This window comes from Notamacropus eugenii, chromosome 1 (assembly GCF_028372415.1).
Source record: "Notamacropus eugenii isolate mMacEug1 chromosome 1, mMacEug1.pri_v2, whole genome shotgun sequence".
NCBI classification, from domain to species: domain Eukaryota; kingdom Metazoa; phylum Chordata; class Mammalia; order Diprotodontia; family Macropodidae; genus Notamacropus; species Notamacropus eugenii.
This window is the reverse complement of record NC_092872.1, coordinates 39983212-39999443: the sequence shown is the minus strand read 5'-3', so window position 1 is coordinate 39999443 and position 16232 is coordinate 39983212. Positions and strand designations below refer to the sequence as shown.

General features: G+C 36.8%; 1 protein-coding gene across 2 annotated transcripts in view; it reads right to left on the bottom strand.

Moving 5' to 3' along the window:
- Positions 1 to 16232, bottom strand: part of SPATA6L (spermatogenesis associated 6 like) — an 87204-nt gene that overhangs the window by 58359 nt on the left and 12613 nt on the right. For both annotated transcript variants that reach the window (XM_072597375.1, XM_072597383.1), the window contains exon 4: positions 9660 to 9701. In XM_072597375.1, the coding sequence (XP_072453476.1) occupies positions 9660 to 9701 (42 nt within the window). The remainder of the gene's footprint in view (positions 1 to 9659; positions 9702 to 16232) is intronic.

Genomic DNA, 16232 nt, shown 5'->3' with positions numbered 1-16232 from the left:
TCTCTTCATGCCATAGAGTGGAGCTTTTCCTACAATGATACAATATTTTTAAAGGATGCCACAATGAGACTCAAGTGACAGTTAAATTATACAGCCCCTTTATAAAACAGGTATTCTAATTTGTAATTGCACTGTAATTTTATTAAATCTCCATATTAACTGAGGTAATATCATCATTACTATATTTGAGCTAAGGGGAGGCAGTGTGGCACAATGGAAAGAGCTGGCTGTGGTATCAAAGCCAGTCCCTTACATACTTTTTGTAGCCATGAGCAAATCCCTCAACCTCTCTGACTTTTAATTTCCTCACCTTTAAAATAAATGGGATTAAACTACATGACTACCAATGTCCTCCTCAGCCCCAAATCAATGATCCAATGAATAAGCACAATTTGGATTTATATTCTACTTTTTTGGAGGATAAAGTCAAAATTATGCTTGAAGTTAATTGTCAATATACAGAATTTTCTGATTCAAGTGTTGTATTCACATTATTTCCAGTCTTTCAAGGGTGACTGAATTGTCTGTACTTTGGGAGCTTCTGGTGATTGTGAAAGAGTAATTGTCCAAGCAGGAACTTTATCAAAGGTACTGATCGTCCTTTAAAAAGGAAGAGGGTGAGGTGGGAAGGGGAGATGGAATTTCAAGAGAAATAACAAATACACCATCTCAATGTGTACTAGCAATTGAGCAGCAGGGTCCAAATAATCCCAGCAGAGGCTCTCACTTAATATATGTAATTCATAGCATAGCTGGACAGTCTCACTGGTTATTTCTCCCACCCTCATACTCTCCTATCTGGGCAAAAACTGGTCTTCTCGCTGTTCCTCAAATTTGCCTTTGTTCCTGGAATGCATTTCCTTCTTACTCCAGCCACAGAGAACCCCCTTCCCTTCCTTCATGATATCGCTCCCCTAGCACCTTTTGCAAAAGCCTTTCCTGTCCCCCACAACTCCCTTTCCCAAACTACCTTTTATTTAACTATTTTGTGTGTATATTAACTTTGTATTTATGCTATCTATATTTTTAAATGTGTTGTTATCTCCCCTATTAAGATGCAAGCCCACCAGAGCACAAATTACCATTACATGGTAAGCTTTTCAAGAGCAGGGACTAGTCTTTTACCCTCCTTTCTATCCCCACTGCTTAGCAGAGTCTGATACATAGTAACTGCTTCATAAATTACTTAATACCGTAGTACAAGTAGTGAATGTTTCATTTGTACATGTACGCAATACTTTGTACATACTTACCACAATGCCTACTACGTATCAAGCACTTAAAAATATTTGTTGGTTAGATACTTAAGTGTATTTAAGAGAAATGGGATGGGGCTTTTTTCCAGTATCTTTAAAATCACAAGAAGCAAAACTGGCTGAAACAGTATTAAAGATTACTTCTTAGTATGTTCATTAGAGCTAAAGATCAGAAAAGAGCCTAGGAGACCATCTAATCCAAAGTCTTCATTTTACAAATGAAGAAACTGAGGCCCAAAGATCTGAAGTGACTTTCCCAAGACCACAGAGCCATCCAGTGGCAGATCCAGCAGATAAACTGAGGTCCTCTACCTCCAAATCCATTGTGTTCATCTTCACAGTGTCAAGGTATTCGCATTATTTCCAGTCTTTAAAGGGGGACTGAATTTTCTGGACCTTGGGAGCTTCTGGTGATTGTGAGAAAGCAATTGTCCAAGCAGGGACTTTATCAAGGGTATGAATGTCTTTTAAAAGGGAGATGGAGGAGAGTGAGACGGGAAAAGGAAATAGAATTTCAAGAAAAATAACAAATATTCATGTCAATATGTAATAAGAAGTGCTTACTAATTTAGAGATGCTTTCTAAAACACACATCTTACCGTCAGAATTTTTTGCATATTTTCCTCCAAGGTAGAGAAAATTCATCCAAGGATTTTCACATATCAGTGAACTGAAATCACATGATTACGGACCTCAATAATAGGCTTATTCTGCCACCCAGTGTCCATTTATTTTTCTCCTCCTTTTGAAGATGTGTAACAATTCTGCATATCAACTATGAACTTCAAGCACAAATTTGACTTTGCCCTCCAAAAAATTAGAATATAAATCCAAATTGTGACTATTCATTGGATCCTCAATCTGAAATGAAAAATTATAAGTCATCTTCTAATCCCTTTCATTTTAAAGATGAGGAAATTAAGGCTCAGAGAGGCTGATAGATTTGCTCATGGCTACAAAGAAAGTAAGTGGCTGACCTGGCTTTGATATCATAACCTACTCTTTCCATTATACTACACTGCCTCTCAATAGTCCAAATATAGTAATGATGATAATATGACCTCAGTTAATATAGAAGTTTAATACAATTCTAATGAAACTATTTGCAAGATATTTTGAAATATCTATAAGATATTGAAAAATCACCTGGGAGAATGATCAAAGAATACCATAGGTATGTATCTAAGTGTATGTTTTTCCAAGTAATGATAATGAGTTTGCTGTGGTCACGGGTAAGACGACATGGGTAACATGAGGCAATAGATGGACACACAAGGAACTGCACTGGAAAGTACAAAGTGTAAAAAGACCTAGAGGAGAGCCTCCATTGTGACGCATTCATCTTCAAGGAAGGATCTATAGGACAGCATGGGCAAGAATTGCACAGGACAGAAAGGCATGGATGGGTTGTTAATTGTGCTGATAGGAGGAAATAAATATGTTGATGAGATCAAAGATCCACTGAAGGACTAAATTATTATAAATGTGTCCACTCATATTTGAAAACATTATTGTAAAGGGACATTTGTATTATATGCAAAAAAATTGGTTCAAAGATACAAAAAAAATCAACAGAGTATTTAATAAATAGATTCAAACTATTATAAGGACTTCAAATTTAACAACGAGATAATGATACAGGAAATAATTTAACCATACCTCATATAATATGCAGTAAATCAAAAAGAGAAGAAAAATGCCAGACAAGTCAAAAGGTTACATTTTTAATCAATATTTTAAAACTGGAAGGAAGTTAAATAGCTACCTCATCACAAGTGGAAAGAGGGGTAAAAAATTAAACCACATTTTTCCAAACCACAAGTTCAATATGAACTTATGGGATAGGCAGCAAAAAATGATAAAAACACCCTTCAGTTGCTTGAGGCAGAATGCCCAAGACCAAGGAGCGACAATTCCAATACACTAAAAGTCCACAGATCACATTTAGTGTACTGTGTCCAGGGCTAGATGCCACATTTCAAAGACAGTGAGTAGGTGAAGAATCTTAAGAGGAAGGGAAACAGGGTGGAAAGGGGGCTTGAGATTATGCCATTCACAGATGGATTGAAGATACTAGGGCTATTTAACCTGGAAGAGAGAAGTTGGGGTGGGGCAGGGAGGCTAGAGAAGAAGATAGATAGCTGTCATCAATATCTGAAGGGCTATCCTGAGAAAGTGAAATAGGGGGTGGGGAAGTCTGCTTGGTTCCAGAATACAAAACTGGGAATAACATGCAGAAGCTTCAGAGAGGCACAGATTAATGTTCAATTCATAGAAAAGCTTCCTAATGGAACCATCTAAAGGTACAATGGACTGCCTTTGGAAGTGGTGTTTTGCCTTTCTAGAGGTCCTTGAATAAAAGTAGACTCTTGTTCATGCATAAGTTAAACTAGTTGTCCACTTAGAACCCTTCTAATTCTGAGATTCGGTGATTTTATTAAAGACATAAAGGATATTTCATCATTTCCTAAGAGATGAAATTAATGTGTTTAAATATGCAAAAATAAAAACTTTTGCAAAGTGAAATATGATACGTTAAATAGCAAGAGGAATGCAACAGAACAGTGTTCAGATGTGTGTATGTGTGAGTGCGTGTGTGTGTGTGTGTGTGTGTGTGTGTGTGGGTGGGTGGGTACAGAAAGAGAAAGATCTAGATATATGGTAGAGGAGAAGTGGGTGTGACAACCATCTTTTTTAAAAAAACTATCCAAAATATATTTAAAATTATATATGAATCAAAAGCCAGATTCCATGTTCATATCTCGCTATTCTTTCACCAAGTTTACATAGTAAGCAGGTTTTTTACAAGAGGAAAAGCCTGTCTATATAATAGCAATACCACTTGTAATAATCAAGAGTTGGAAACAAGCTACATACTGAAGAAATAAGAAATGGTTAAATAAACTGTGATATGTAAATATAGTGAAATAAGTAATATTACATCCTAAGGAACTAAAATAAATAAATATGGAAGTTAAATGACACACTGTATTGAGTGCTGAACCTTAAGTCCAGAAGACCCAAGTTCAAATCTTGCCTCAGAAATTTGCCGTATGATCCTGGGCAAGTCACCAAACTTCCATATACCTCAGTTTTCTCATCTTTAAAATGAGGGTAATAACATCTACCTCTCAAAGTCATCGTGAAAATGAGATAACGTTTATAAAGTACTTTTCAAGCCTTGAAGTTCTATATAATAGAACTTTAGAAAAAAAACTTTAGAAACATTTAGAAAAAAATTCAAAGCACTATGGAAAAGCCGTATGAAATGACACAGAGTAAAGAAGGCAAATCCGAAAGAACAAGGCACACACTAAATCAATAACACGCTATAAGACGACGATAATAAATAGCAAACAGTACTAAGGTTCAATACAATAGACTGCACAGATGTAATCATATCAAAGTTAAAGCACACAGCATGCCTTCTTTTATAACAAGGCAACAAGTACACCATAGTATGTGCAATCATTTGTAAACACTTTTTTCCCATTGTTTCGCTTTCCTGTTTCCAGGTCTTATACTTAAGTCTGGAGGATGGGAAGTGGAGCAGTGTTTATCTACATAAGAGAAGCAGGGACCTTTACTTTAGTAGCAGAAACAGAGAACAATGTCTACCAGCTCCTCCAGGCCCCCATCAACTCATACTAAGCATATCAGGGAGCCTTATGGAAGCTTCAGGGTAATTTGTATGGACCTCGTATAGATCCTTGCAGCAGGATCTAGCTGCCAGGGGCAAGACAAGAGTGGGAAAGAATTTATTTCTCGTAAACCAGCTAGGAGTAAGGAGAGGAATACCTAGTAACATTTTTGAAAAGAAAAAAGACCTTAGTACTTGCTTCATTGGCTCTTTTGTATGTTGCCCAAGGGTGACTATGGGTCTGATTAACAAAAGAAAATATGTTATTTGAACCTGTTGGTAAGAGAAATCTCTCAAAAGAGCACTAATACTCCTTTTTTGACAACAGCTCCAGCAGATGGCAGCAGCTAGGAGGAGGAGGAAGAGGAGCTTCAGAAGCTTCACTCTCACATTCTGGCTCTTCTCCTTGAAATGACATAGTCTATTAAATGCCAATGTTGCCGCTAAGTCTTAGGGAATTTAGGTAAATGGAAGATAGGATTGGTGAGGAGAAGGTCACAAAACACACACATCAGCAGCAGTAAGTGACCATTGCCATGGTTATTACCATCTCTGCTCCTACCAAGGCCTCTCTGTCAAATCTGATAGTCTGAGCCTACTCTGGTATTAAAGTCACCCACAGTTACAAACTTGTCCTCTTTCATTGATGATGAAGATCTTCAAAAAAATCTTTCTTTGACCTCCTTGGGGTTCATCATAGTAGGAGCATACACAATGATGATGGGGATGTGGCACTTTCCTACAAGTGACCATCGCCTTCTCACGGGTCTATCTTCACTCCTTTTGGGAGGTGTATAAGTTTCCTGACTAGATTAGTTCTGATTAAGAAGTTTATGCCAGTTTCAGAGTACTCCCCATCACAGCAGCCATTCTAGAAAAACATACATACAGCTCTGACTTGGGTATGCTGGCCTTTATTTTCTGTCATTGTTTTAGTCAGAGATGCTATTTGGATGAGATACCTGCAGAGTTCTCTTGCAACAAAAGTCGTTCACCTTTCAGGTCTACTGTATTTCACGTTGTCCATAAGCATGTGCACCTTCCACGCACATGGTGAATAAAATTGTCTTCCATTTGTGTGTGTGTGTGTGTGTGTGTGTGTGTGTGTGTGTGTGTGTGTTTTAACCACAGGGTAGGATCCCACCTGCCATGGTAAGCAGGCCAAGGTTAGGTTAAGAGAAACAGCCAATTTTTAGAGAACCTTTTCTAGTCCCATCTTCCTGTCAGGACGTGAGCAGTATAGTCCTTTAAAAAGACTGCTCAGACATCCAGCGGGCTGACACATCCCACCTCTGCTTCAGTCCAGTGAGAAGATGACCCAATGACCTGGGCTGCCTGTGTGCAAGGTTGTGACTACAGCTCCCAATCTATCTGTACCTGCAGCTTCATCACCTTTTCCTCTTAAAAAATCTTTCTGCATCTTTAAGACTTGCCTCAAGTATAAATAAATAATGTTTATGTAGTGCTTACTATGTGCCAAACATTGTGCTAAGTGTTTTACAATTATTATTTCATTTAATCCTCACAACCCTGGGAGGTTGATACTATTATTATCCCCATTTTACATATGAGGAAACTGAGCCAGAGATTAAGTGACTTGTCCAGGGTCACAGAGCTAGTGTCTGAAGTAGGATTTGAACTCAAATTTTCCTGACTCCAGGACTGACACCTACTTTGTCACTTATCTGCCAGATATATACATAGATACATACATTTATATATGCTTATATGAATTATATATAGGAACTTATAGAAGTTCATAAGATTATATGGAACCTTTTATAATTCCTACAGGTGATAGTACCTCTACTTTTGCTAAAAAAAAATTTTCCTGGATTTTACTTTGTATATATTCTGTATGTATATAAATGTATATATTTTATTTCTCCCACTCTACCCAACAGCATGTAAACTCCTTAAAGGGCAGAGACTAGCAGTACTTGGAGAAATTTTATATATCTAAATACTTACAAAAATAAAAAAGAGAAACAGCACATAAATGAACTGGGCAAACAACTGAAAAAAAAAATCATTGGAAAAAGAACAAATTAAAAATCCCCAATTAAGCACCAAAATGAAAGTCCTGAAAATCAAATGAGAGGTTAATAAAATTAAAAGTCTGAAAAAACCATTGAGCTAACAAATAAAACTAGGAGCTGATTTTATGAAAACAACAATAAAAGCAATAAATCTTTGGTTAATTTTAAAAAAAGAAAAGAAAGAAGAAAACCAAATTACCAGTATCAAAAATGAAAAAAGTGAATACACCACCAATGAAGATGAAATTAAAGCAATTAGAAGGAGAAATTTTGCCCAAATATATGCAAAAACCCCTGGCAATTTAAGTGCAATAGATGAATATTTACAAAAAATATAAGTTGCCAAGATTAACAAAAGAAATAGAATATTTAAACAACCCTATTTAGAAAAAAAATGAACAAGCTATAAATGAGATCCCTAAGGAAAAATCCCCGGGACCAGGTGGATTCACAAATAAATTCTACCAAACATTTAAAGAACAATTAATTATGATACTATATGGACTATTTGAAAAAAAATAGATAAAGGAGTCCTATGAAATTCCTTCTGTGACACAAATATGGTCTTGATACCTAAACTAGGGAGATCAAACATGGGGAAAGAAAACTATGGACCAATTTCCCTAATTGGTAATAATACAAAAATGAATAAATAAAATACTAGCAAGGAGATTACAGTACTATATCACAAACATATAATATACTATGACCAGGTGGGATTGTACCAAGAATGAAGGGACATTTCAATATTAGGAAAAAATAAACACAACTGACCATATCAATAACAGAAATAATAAAAATAATTTGATTATATCAATAGATGCTGAAAAAGCTTTTGATGAAACACAATGCCCATTTCTATTAAATACACTAGGAAGCATAGGAATAAATGGAGCCTTTCTTAAAATGACAACTAGTCTCTATCTAAAACCAAGAGCAAGAATTATCTGTAGTGGGGATACCAATAATATCAGAGGTGAAGCAAGGATGACCATTATCACCACTACTACTCATTACTGGACTAGAGATGCCAGCTATTGGCATTAAGATAAGAAAAAGATATTGAAAGAGCTAGAATAACACGGAAATAAAACTATCAAGACAATATGATGGTATACTTAGAGAACTCTAATGAATCAACTAAAAAACTAGTCAAAACAACTATTTTAGCAAAGCTGCAAGATATAAAATAATCCTGCATAATTAGTTATATATGTGTATATATATAATTTGTGTGTGTATACATGCATGTATATATTACATATACATACACGTGTGTGTGTGTAACCAAAAAAGTCCAGCAGGAAGGGATAGAGATTCCATTTAAAATAACTGCAAACAAAATAAAATACTTGAGAGTCAAACTCAGGATGAATATGACAATTACAAAACACTTTACACACAAAGACATATCTAAACAATTGGAGAAATTATTTTTTGCTCATGAGTAGGCTAAGCCAATATAATAAAAATGATAATTCTATTTTACTTATTAGTATCATGCCAATCAAACTACAAAAAATATTATTTTGTAAAGCTAGAAAATAACAAAATAATAACAAAATAAGAATATGAAGGAAACCAATGGGGGAAAAATGTGAAGGAAGGCAGCCAAGAAGTACCAGATTTCAAACTATGTTACAAAGTGATAATCATCAAAATAATCTGTTACTGGGTAAAATTTAGAGTGGTCAATCAGTAGAATAGGTTACATATACAAAACACTGCAGTAAATTACCACAGTGTGAGTTTGTCTTTCATTGCCAAAGAAGACCATGCCATCAGAGAAACAATGACATGACTCGCACTTGACTTTGTTTTGAGTGAGGGAGGGCTGTGCAGGTCACCAGCCTCACTTCTCCTCCAGACCCATCTGAATCCAGTGACCAGATATTCATCAGGATGACTGGAGATGACCCAGGATAAGGCAATTGGGGTTAAGTGATTTGCTCAAGGTCACACAACTAGTGAGTGTCAAGTGTCTGAGGTGAGATAAGCCCAGAGATCCGAGTTTTAGAGGCATGAACAAAAATTGCTGGTAAAACTGGAAAGAAATTTGGCAAAAAAAACCACACCAAAACAAAAACTAAATATGGACCAACATCTCACACTGTATACTAAGATAAGGTCAAAATGGGTACATGATTTAGACATAAAGAATGATACCATAAGCAAATTAGAGGAGCATGAAAATTTTTGCCTGTCAGATCTATGGATAAAGGAAGAGTTTTTGACTAAACAAGGGAGAAGATCACAGGAAGTAAAATTTCTTTAAATTAATAAGATTTTGCACAAACAAAACCAATACAGCCAAGATTAGAAGGAAAAGAGGAAACTAAAAGGAGGTGAGGCCCATTGACTGAAGAATATGTGTGTGTGTGTACAGATATATATGTATATACACACACATACATATGCATACATACACATATATATGTATATACATACATATATATATATATGAAGAGAGAAAGGGAAGAGAGAGAGAAACGAAGTCTTTATCAGAGGAACTTGCTGTAAGTTTCCCCCTCCCCACAGTTTCCTATTTTCCTTCTAATCTTGGCTGAGTGCAGATTGAAACATACTTTTTTCACTTTCTTCTTCTTGTCTTTTTTTATAGGACGACTACTCATAATTTTACAATAATGATTCAAAATCAAGTCAAGTAAAATTTGTTTAAGGATAAAATAAGCATATTTAGAAAAATATTTGTTATCACATTACCTGGAGGTATTAGCTGTATTAGTTCAAACCTGATGATATAAGCTGTAAGAAAAAAAATAACATCACAATACTTTAGAAAGTTGCTATCGGAGACAGAACTGGAAAGTCCAAATCTTCAAACATTTAAAATTATACAATAACAAAAAACGTTCCTTCTTCCCCTCCACCAACACCACCAAAAAGTGCCCCACATCATTGGACCAGACACTGTTTTGAAATACTGGCACCCTTTGTAAACTCAGAGACTTGCAGAACCCGAAAAATTAAGGGACAAGAATTGACAACATATTAGAGAGTGGTAGTCTAATATTCAAGGATAAAAGTACTAACTGATATAATGCAAGAAAACTTTACCTCTTAAAATCATCATTATATGACATTTAAATATCCTTTTCCTTCACATCTCTCTCATTTGCACCTCAGCACTGCACCTCATTACCTTCCTTCATCCCCCATTTCCACCAGCAAACTTCATCTTCCTTTGAACTACTAAAATATCCTCCTAACTGGTCTGCTTGTCTGTAATCTCCTTCTTCCTCAATTCATCCTTCATAAAGGCACCAGAATAATTATTCTAAGACATAGATATCTCACACACACTGCCTCCCTCACCTTGAAAACTCCTTTCCCTTTCAGGTTGATTACAAACATGTCAGCCTGGTATTTAAGGCCCTTTCTGATTGCCTTTCTTATTTCATATTACTTAGAAGAGTTCATAGGATTTAGTCCCAGCACTTCATTTTACAGATGAGGGAATTGAACCTCAAGAGAGGAAAAGTTAAGCAATCTGTCAAAAGTTCACAGATCTAGAGCTAAAAGGGACCTCAGGGGCCATCCAGTCTAACCCATATTTTACAGATAAGGAAACCAAGGCTCAGGGAAGTTAAGTGACTTGCCCAAGGTCACACAGATAAAAATGACTTATCCAAGGTCACAGAGGTTATAAGGGGCAGGGTCTGTATTCAAAATTGTGATTTCATTTGTGTGGTGAAATCAGTGTGGAAACATATTCTACTGATGCTGGTAATTTTCTGTAACTTTTAGTTTTAGGGGATTACCTGGGCTACTGAAAGTTTAAGTGACCTACCCAGGTCACATAGTCATTATGTGTCAGAAGCACAATTAAATACAGGTTTTTCTAACATCCTGCCCTCTATTAACTAGGTTGGCCTTGCACAGAGCAGATACTTAATAAATGTTTGTTGAACTCAATTCCTCAAAATTTTAATCCACAACCTTTTATTTCCATTACCAAAGGATGATTCTAGCTTTCAAAAAGTATTGCTATTTGTCTAAATACACAAACTGCATATAAAATTAGAATTGTATTTGCGAACAATGGGCTTTTGACAAAGATTATTAGGAAAATACTTTTAAAAATGGATAGAGTAAAGAGAAATTGTCTGACCATAAGCCAATAAAAGCATTTTACGTAAGTACATATTTTAAAATCATTTGATCATATATTTAGAGCTAGAAGGGAATACAGATTTCATCTATTCTAGGGATCCTTAGATGCTTTGGTGTCCTGGATCCCTTTGACAGTCTGGTGAAGCCCACATACCCCTTCTCAGAATAAAGTCTGTAAATCTCATAGGATTACAAGAAAAAAGAGTTTTCAAAATATTTTAAAAAGAAAGTTCACATACACCAGGCTAAGAACCTGTGGTTTAGTCCAATATTCTTATTTTACAGATGAGGAAACTGAGGCTCACAAACGTTAAATAACTTGTCCAAGAGCTCAAAAGTAATTACTAATAGAGTCACAGTTCAGCTCTGAATTTCTAAGCCCTGGATTCTTTCTACCGTCCTACACTCTTTTGCAGTAATGTTCTGCAATACTGACAAAAGATGAGGGAGATACTTGAGGGACAAGATTAAGCTACCTATCCTTCAAGGTTCAATTCAATACCACTTTTTCCATGAAGGCTTCTCTCTATGCAATGGAAGTGATCTCTTCTTTATAAGAATTCAGTCCTTCCTATCTAGATGCCCCCATTGGCACTTATCCTACAAGAGGTAGCAGAATAAAACAGTAAGTGCACTGTATTTGTAGCCGTAAGACCTTGGTTTGAAGCTAGGCTTTGTTGCTGATACTCGAACCAGTTGGTGGCCTTGGACAAGTTCTTCACTTCTCTGGACCTCAGTTTCCTTATCTATAAAATGATGGAATTGGAGGTGGCTGAGTGATGTAGTGGAGAGTATTCGTCTTAGACTCAGGAGGATCTGAATTCAACCCTTGCCTCAGACACTTACTAGCTGTGTGACCCGGAGCAAGTCACTCAACCCTTCTGTGCCTCCACTTCCTCATCTGTAAGATGAAGATAATAATAGCACTTGCCTCACAAGGTTATTATGAGGATCACGTGAGATACCACATGTAAAGTACTAGCCGTTATCATTATTACTATTACTAGTGTGAAGAGTCCTACATCTTTTTTGTGTGTCATGGGCCCCTATAAAGGTCTAGTGAAGGCTATGGATCTCTTTTCAAAATAATAAAAAATAAAATATATCTGATCTACAGGCAAATATTTATATTAAAATGCAAAGGTTTTTTTAAAATTTATGGAGGAAAAGAATTTTTGCAACTAGAGTCCGTGATAAAGGCCTCATTTCTAAAATATATCGAGAACCAAGTCAAATTTACAAGAATACAAGTCATTCCCCAATTGATAAATAATCAAAGGATATGAACAGGCAGTTTTCAGAGGAAAAAAATCACAGCTATCTACAGTCATATGAAAAAATGCTCTAAATCACTATTGATTAGAGAGATGCAAATCAAAGATACCATATCACACCTATCAGATTGGCTAACATGACAAAAAAGGAGGAAAATGATCAATATTGGAAAAGATGTGGGAGAGTTGGAACACTAATTCATTGTTGGAGGAACTGTGGACTGATCCAGTCATTCTGAAAAGCAATTTGGAACTATCCCCAAAGGGCTATAAAAATGTGCGTACCCTTTGACACAGCAATACTGCTTCTAGGGCTGAATCCCAAAGAGATCATAAAAATGGGAAAAGGTCCCACATGTACAAAAATATTTATAGCAACTCTTTTTATGGTGGCCAAGAACTGGAAATTGAGGGAATGCCCATCAACTGGGGAATGGCTGAACAAGTTGCGGTATATGAATGTAATGGAATGCCATTGTGCTGTAAGAAGTGATGAACAGGACTTCTTCAGAAAAATCTGGAAAGACATATGAACTGACACTGAGTGAAGTGAGCAGAACCAGGAGAACACTGTACACAGTAACGGCCACAGTGTATAATGACTGATTTTGATAGACTTAGCCTTTCTCAGCAATGCAAGGACCTAAAATAATTCCAAAGGACTCATGATGCAAAATGCCATCCACATCCAGAGAACAAACAATAGAGTCTGAATGCAGAGTGAAGCAGACTATTTTCTTTTCTGTTTTGTTTTGTTTTCTTTATCATGGCTTTTCCCATTCATTATAATTCTTATGCAACATGACTAATGTGAAAATGTGTTTAAAAGGAATGTATGTGTAGAGCCTATATCTGGTTTCATGCTGTCTTGGGGAGGGGGGAGAAAATTTAAAACTTATGGAAGTGAATGTTGAAAACTAAAAATAAATAAACTAATAAAAAATTTAAAAATAAATACAAAATTCATGGAATCTAGGTTAAAAATCTTTGATTCACTAGATGATCTCCAAGGCCTCTTCAACTCTAAATTCTAAGAGCTTAAGAACATAGCTATTATCTCCCCTAACAAAACTGTGAACTTCTCAAGGGAAGATATCCTATCTTCTCTGTATCTTCCAGGGCACCTAGCCCAGAACAAAGTGTTTGATAAGTTTTGTTGATTTGCCACCTAAATGGACTTTAGCTCAAACTGTTGATATAACAAATCAGAGATGGTTAAAGGAGTACAGAATTAAGGTTCAGAACCCAGAAAGCTAAATTTTAGCCCTTACTCTGCCATTAACTAGTTACATGACTTTTGGCAAGACAACTAACAACTTAATTCAATTAAAAAAAATTTATTAGATGACTATTTTGTGCAATGTACTTTTCAAGGTCTTAGGGATATACTGAAGAAGAAACAACTGGAGCTACCCCTGTTCGTACTCACCACCACCACCACCTCTCCTCACTGCCTTCAAGAAGTTTACAATCTAATAGAAGAAACATCAAATCTATAAAACCAGGTATGCCAGCTGGCAGAATAAGGAGAAGCTTCATGGGGGAGGTAGCCTGAAGTATACCTTGAAAAATAAAAGATTACACCATCTAGAGATGAAAAGGACCTAAGTTTCAGAAATGTGGAGCTAGTCTCTGAAAACGTACAGACTTGATTATAGACCTTGAGCTAGAAGGAATCTCATGGGTCATCTAATCCAAACTCTTTATTTTACAAATGAAGAAACTGAGGCCCAGAATGTTTAAGTTGACTTGTCCAAAGTCACACAGGTAGTAAGTAGCAGAGGTAGAATTCAAACTCAGATCCAGTGACTCTTAAGTTTAGCTCTCCAAATTTAGTATACCATGCTAATGACCTGGGAGAGGACAGCATAAGGGCAAGGAATAGACAGTCATCTAATTTAACTAGAACTTCGAATATACAAAGAGAAGTGAAACAAAATAAAACTGATAAGGTAGATTGGAGAAGGTAGGCTGCAGAGTGCCCGAACTTCAAAATGAGGGAATTGAGCTATGATGGTGATTTGTCCTTCATTTTTTAAGAGGAGCCATGACATCACAGGATGATGACCCATACGTACACTGGATTTAAGGAAGGCAGAGTTCCACAAAGTCATCAGTCTCACTCTTTCTTCCAGAGTCATCAAAGTTCAGTGACAAAACAAAAATCAAGATGATAGGTGATGGCCCAGAATGCAAGACATCTTCAATGTCTGGCCAAGTTCTACATACTCCACTGCACCTGCTTCAGCCACCTTCATGGCCATTGGAACAAATTGTTCTTATCTACCCATTCTGCCAGAGGAATTCTTCACATGCTTAGTGTAGACATCCCCCAACTCACCAACTGACTTGAAACCTGCCTGTTATCCTCAACCTGACTTAGCCCATCTGCTGAGACAGTTTTACTGGAGTATATAACTGCTGCACATGCTACAGCTTCTTGGAGCCACAGGCGACAGGTAGGTGCATCAGGTGGACACTGAAGGTAAATGAATACCCCTGAAAAGGGCTTGGCAAGCCCTCATGGTAGAGGTGCTAGTGCTCCTTGAGCACCCCATATGTCCTGGGAGTTGGGTAAAGAGATCTTTAAAGACTTTTCCAACCCTGAACATCCTATAGGGTCCTCATTACTGGAGGTCTCCATGTGTAGCTAGATAGAAACCTCTCCAGTGCATATGAAGGCATGAATTGGACTAGATGGCCTTTGAGATCCTCTCTAACTCTCAGGTTTTGTGATTCCAAAATCCCTAACTATGCTGGCGTCATTTGGTCTCTTTAATTCAACTCAAGGAAAAAGTTATTAAGCAGTTACTGAATTGTCTTTAACCTAACTTGTACCTCAGAGCTGGGCCCAACATAAATTCAGGCAGAATCTAAGTTTCAGATGTCCAATCAGCCTCTCTTTCTTTTGAGAAATGGAGAAATAAGGAAGAACTAGATTACAATACTGACGATTTTTCCCGATCAACTTAAACTCCTTTCTCACCTTAAACCAGAGGGGCTCCTGGGTCATGCCTTCTGATGGCCAGACTTAGCGGATCAAGGAAGATAATCATATTTTTAAAAACATACAATCTGTTATTTTTTCCAAACCATATAGCTGAAAAAGACTTAATGAATACTTGTCCCAAGTTTAAAGACTTCCAGAAAGCCACAAAAGAGGACAACAATTAATGGGGGGAGAGGAAGGGACTGGAGCAGAGCAGATATTTGTTTTTTAGGCAATGTTTAGAAAACAAACTTGATACATTAATACTGGCCCATTTCTTTCAGTTGTCTTTATGACATCTCTCAGAATCAGCCCTTATTTTTCAGTTCCACATTTCCCCTCAGTCAAAATGCCTTCCATAGTGTATCTCATCTTGGCTAAGCCCTAGGAATGGTTTCTGAGCCATCAGGAAATTCATAAGAAACTTCTGACTGGGAAAGAATTTGCGTCAGAATCAATCTCCTTGCTCCTGCTGTCCTTTGCTTGTCATCTGAGAGCTGGTACTATTAGTCGGACTATGCATTTGAGTATCTGAACATGATTTGTTCTCTTTTCTGACTTCCACTTCTCTGGACTTTCTGATTCTTGCCTGCCTGCCTGCCTCATTGACTGGCCTTTGGTGTAATGTGTTGCCTTATTTACCCTTCATCATCTGAATTTCTGTTTCCAAACTGCTTCTATGGTTTTATTTCATAGCTTGTTTCTCACCTAGATCATCAGTATCTGCCCTCCTTCACACTTCTTATCTGACTCTGGACCCCCAACTCCTTCTTACTCACAAATTCCTAAGTATTTCTAAGGGTCTAGACTATTCCCATGCCTACTCTTTTACCTTGCTTCCCTCCTGCCTGCTTTCAACACTATGTCAATATTCTCCTGCCACCCATTGTCCTAAAGCAG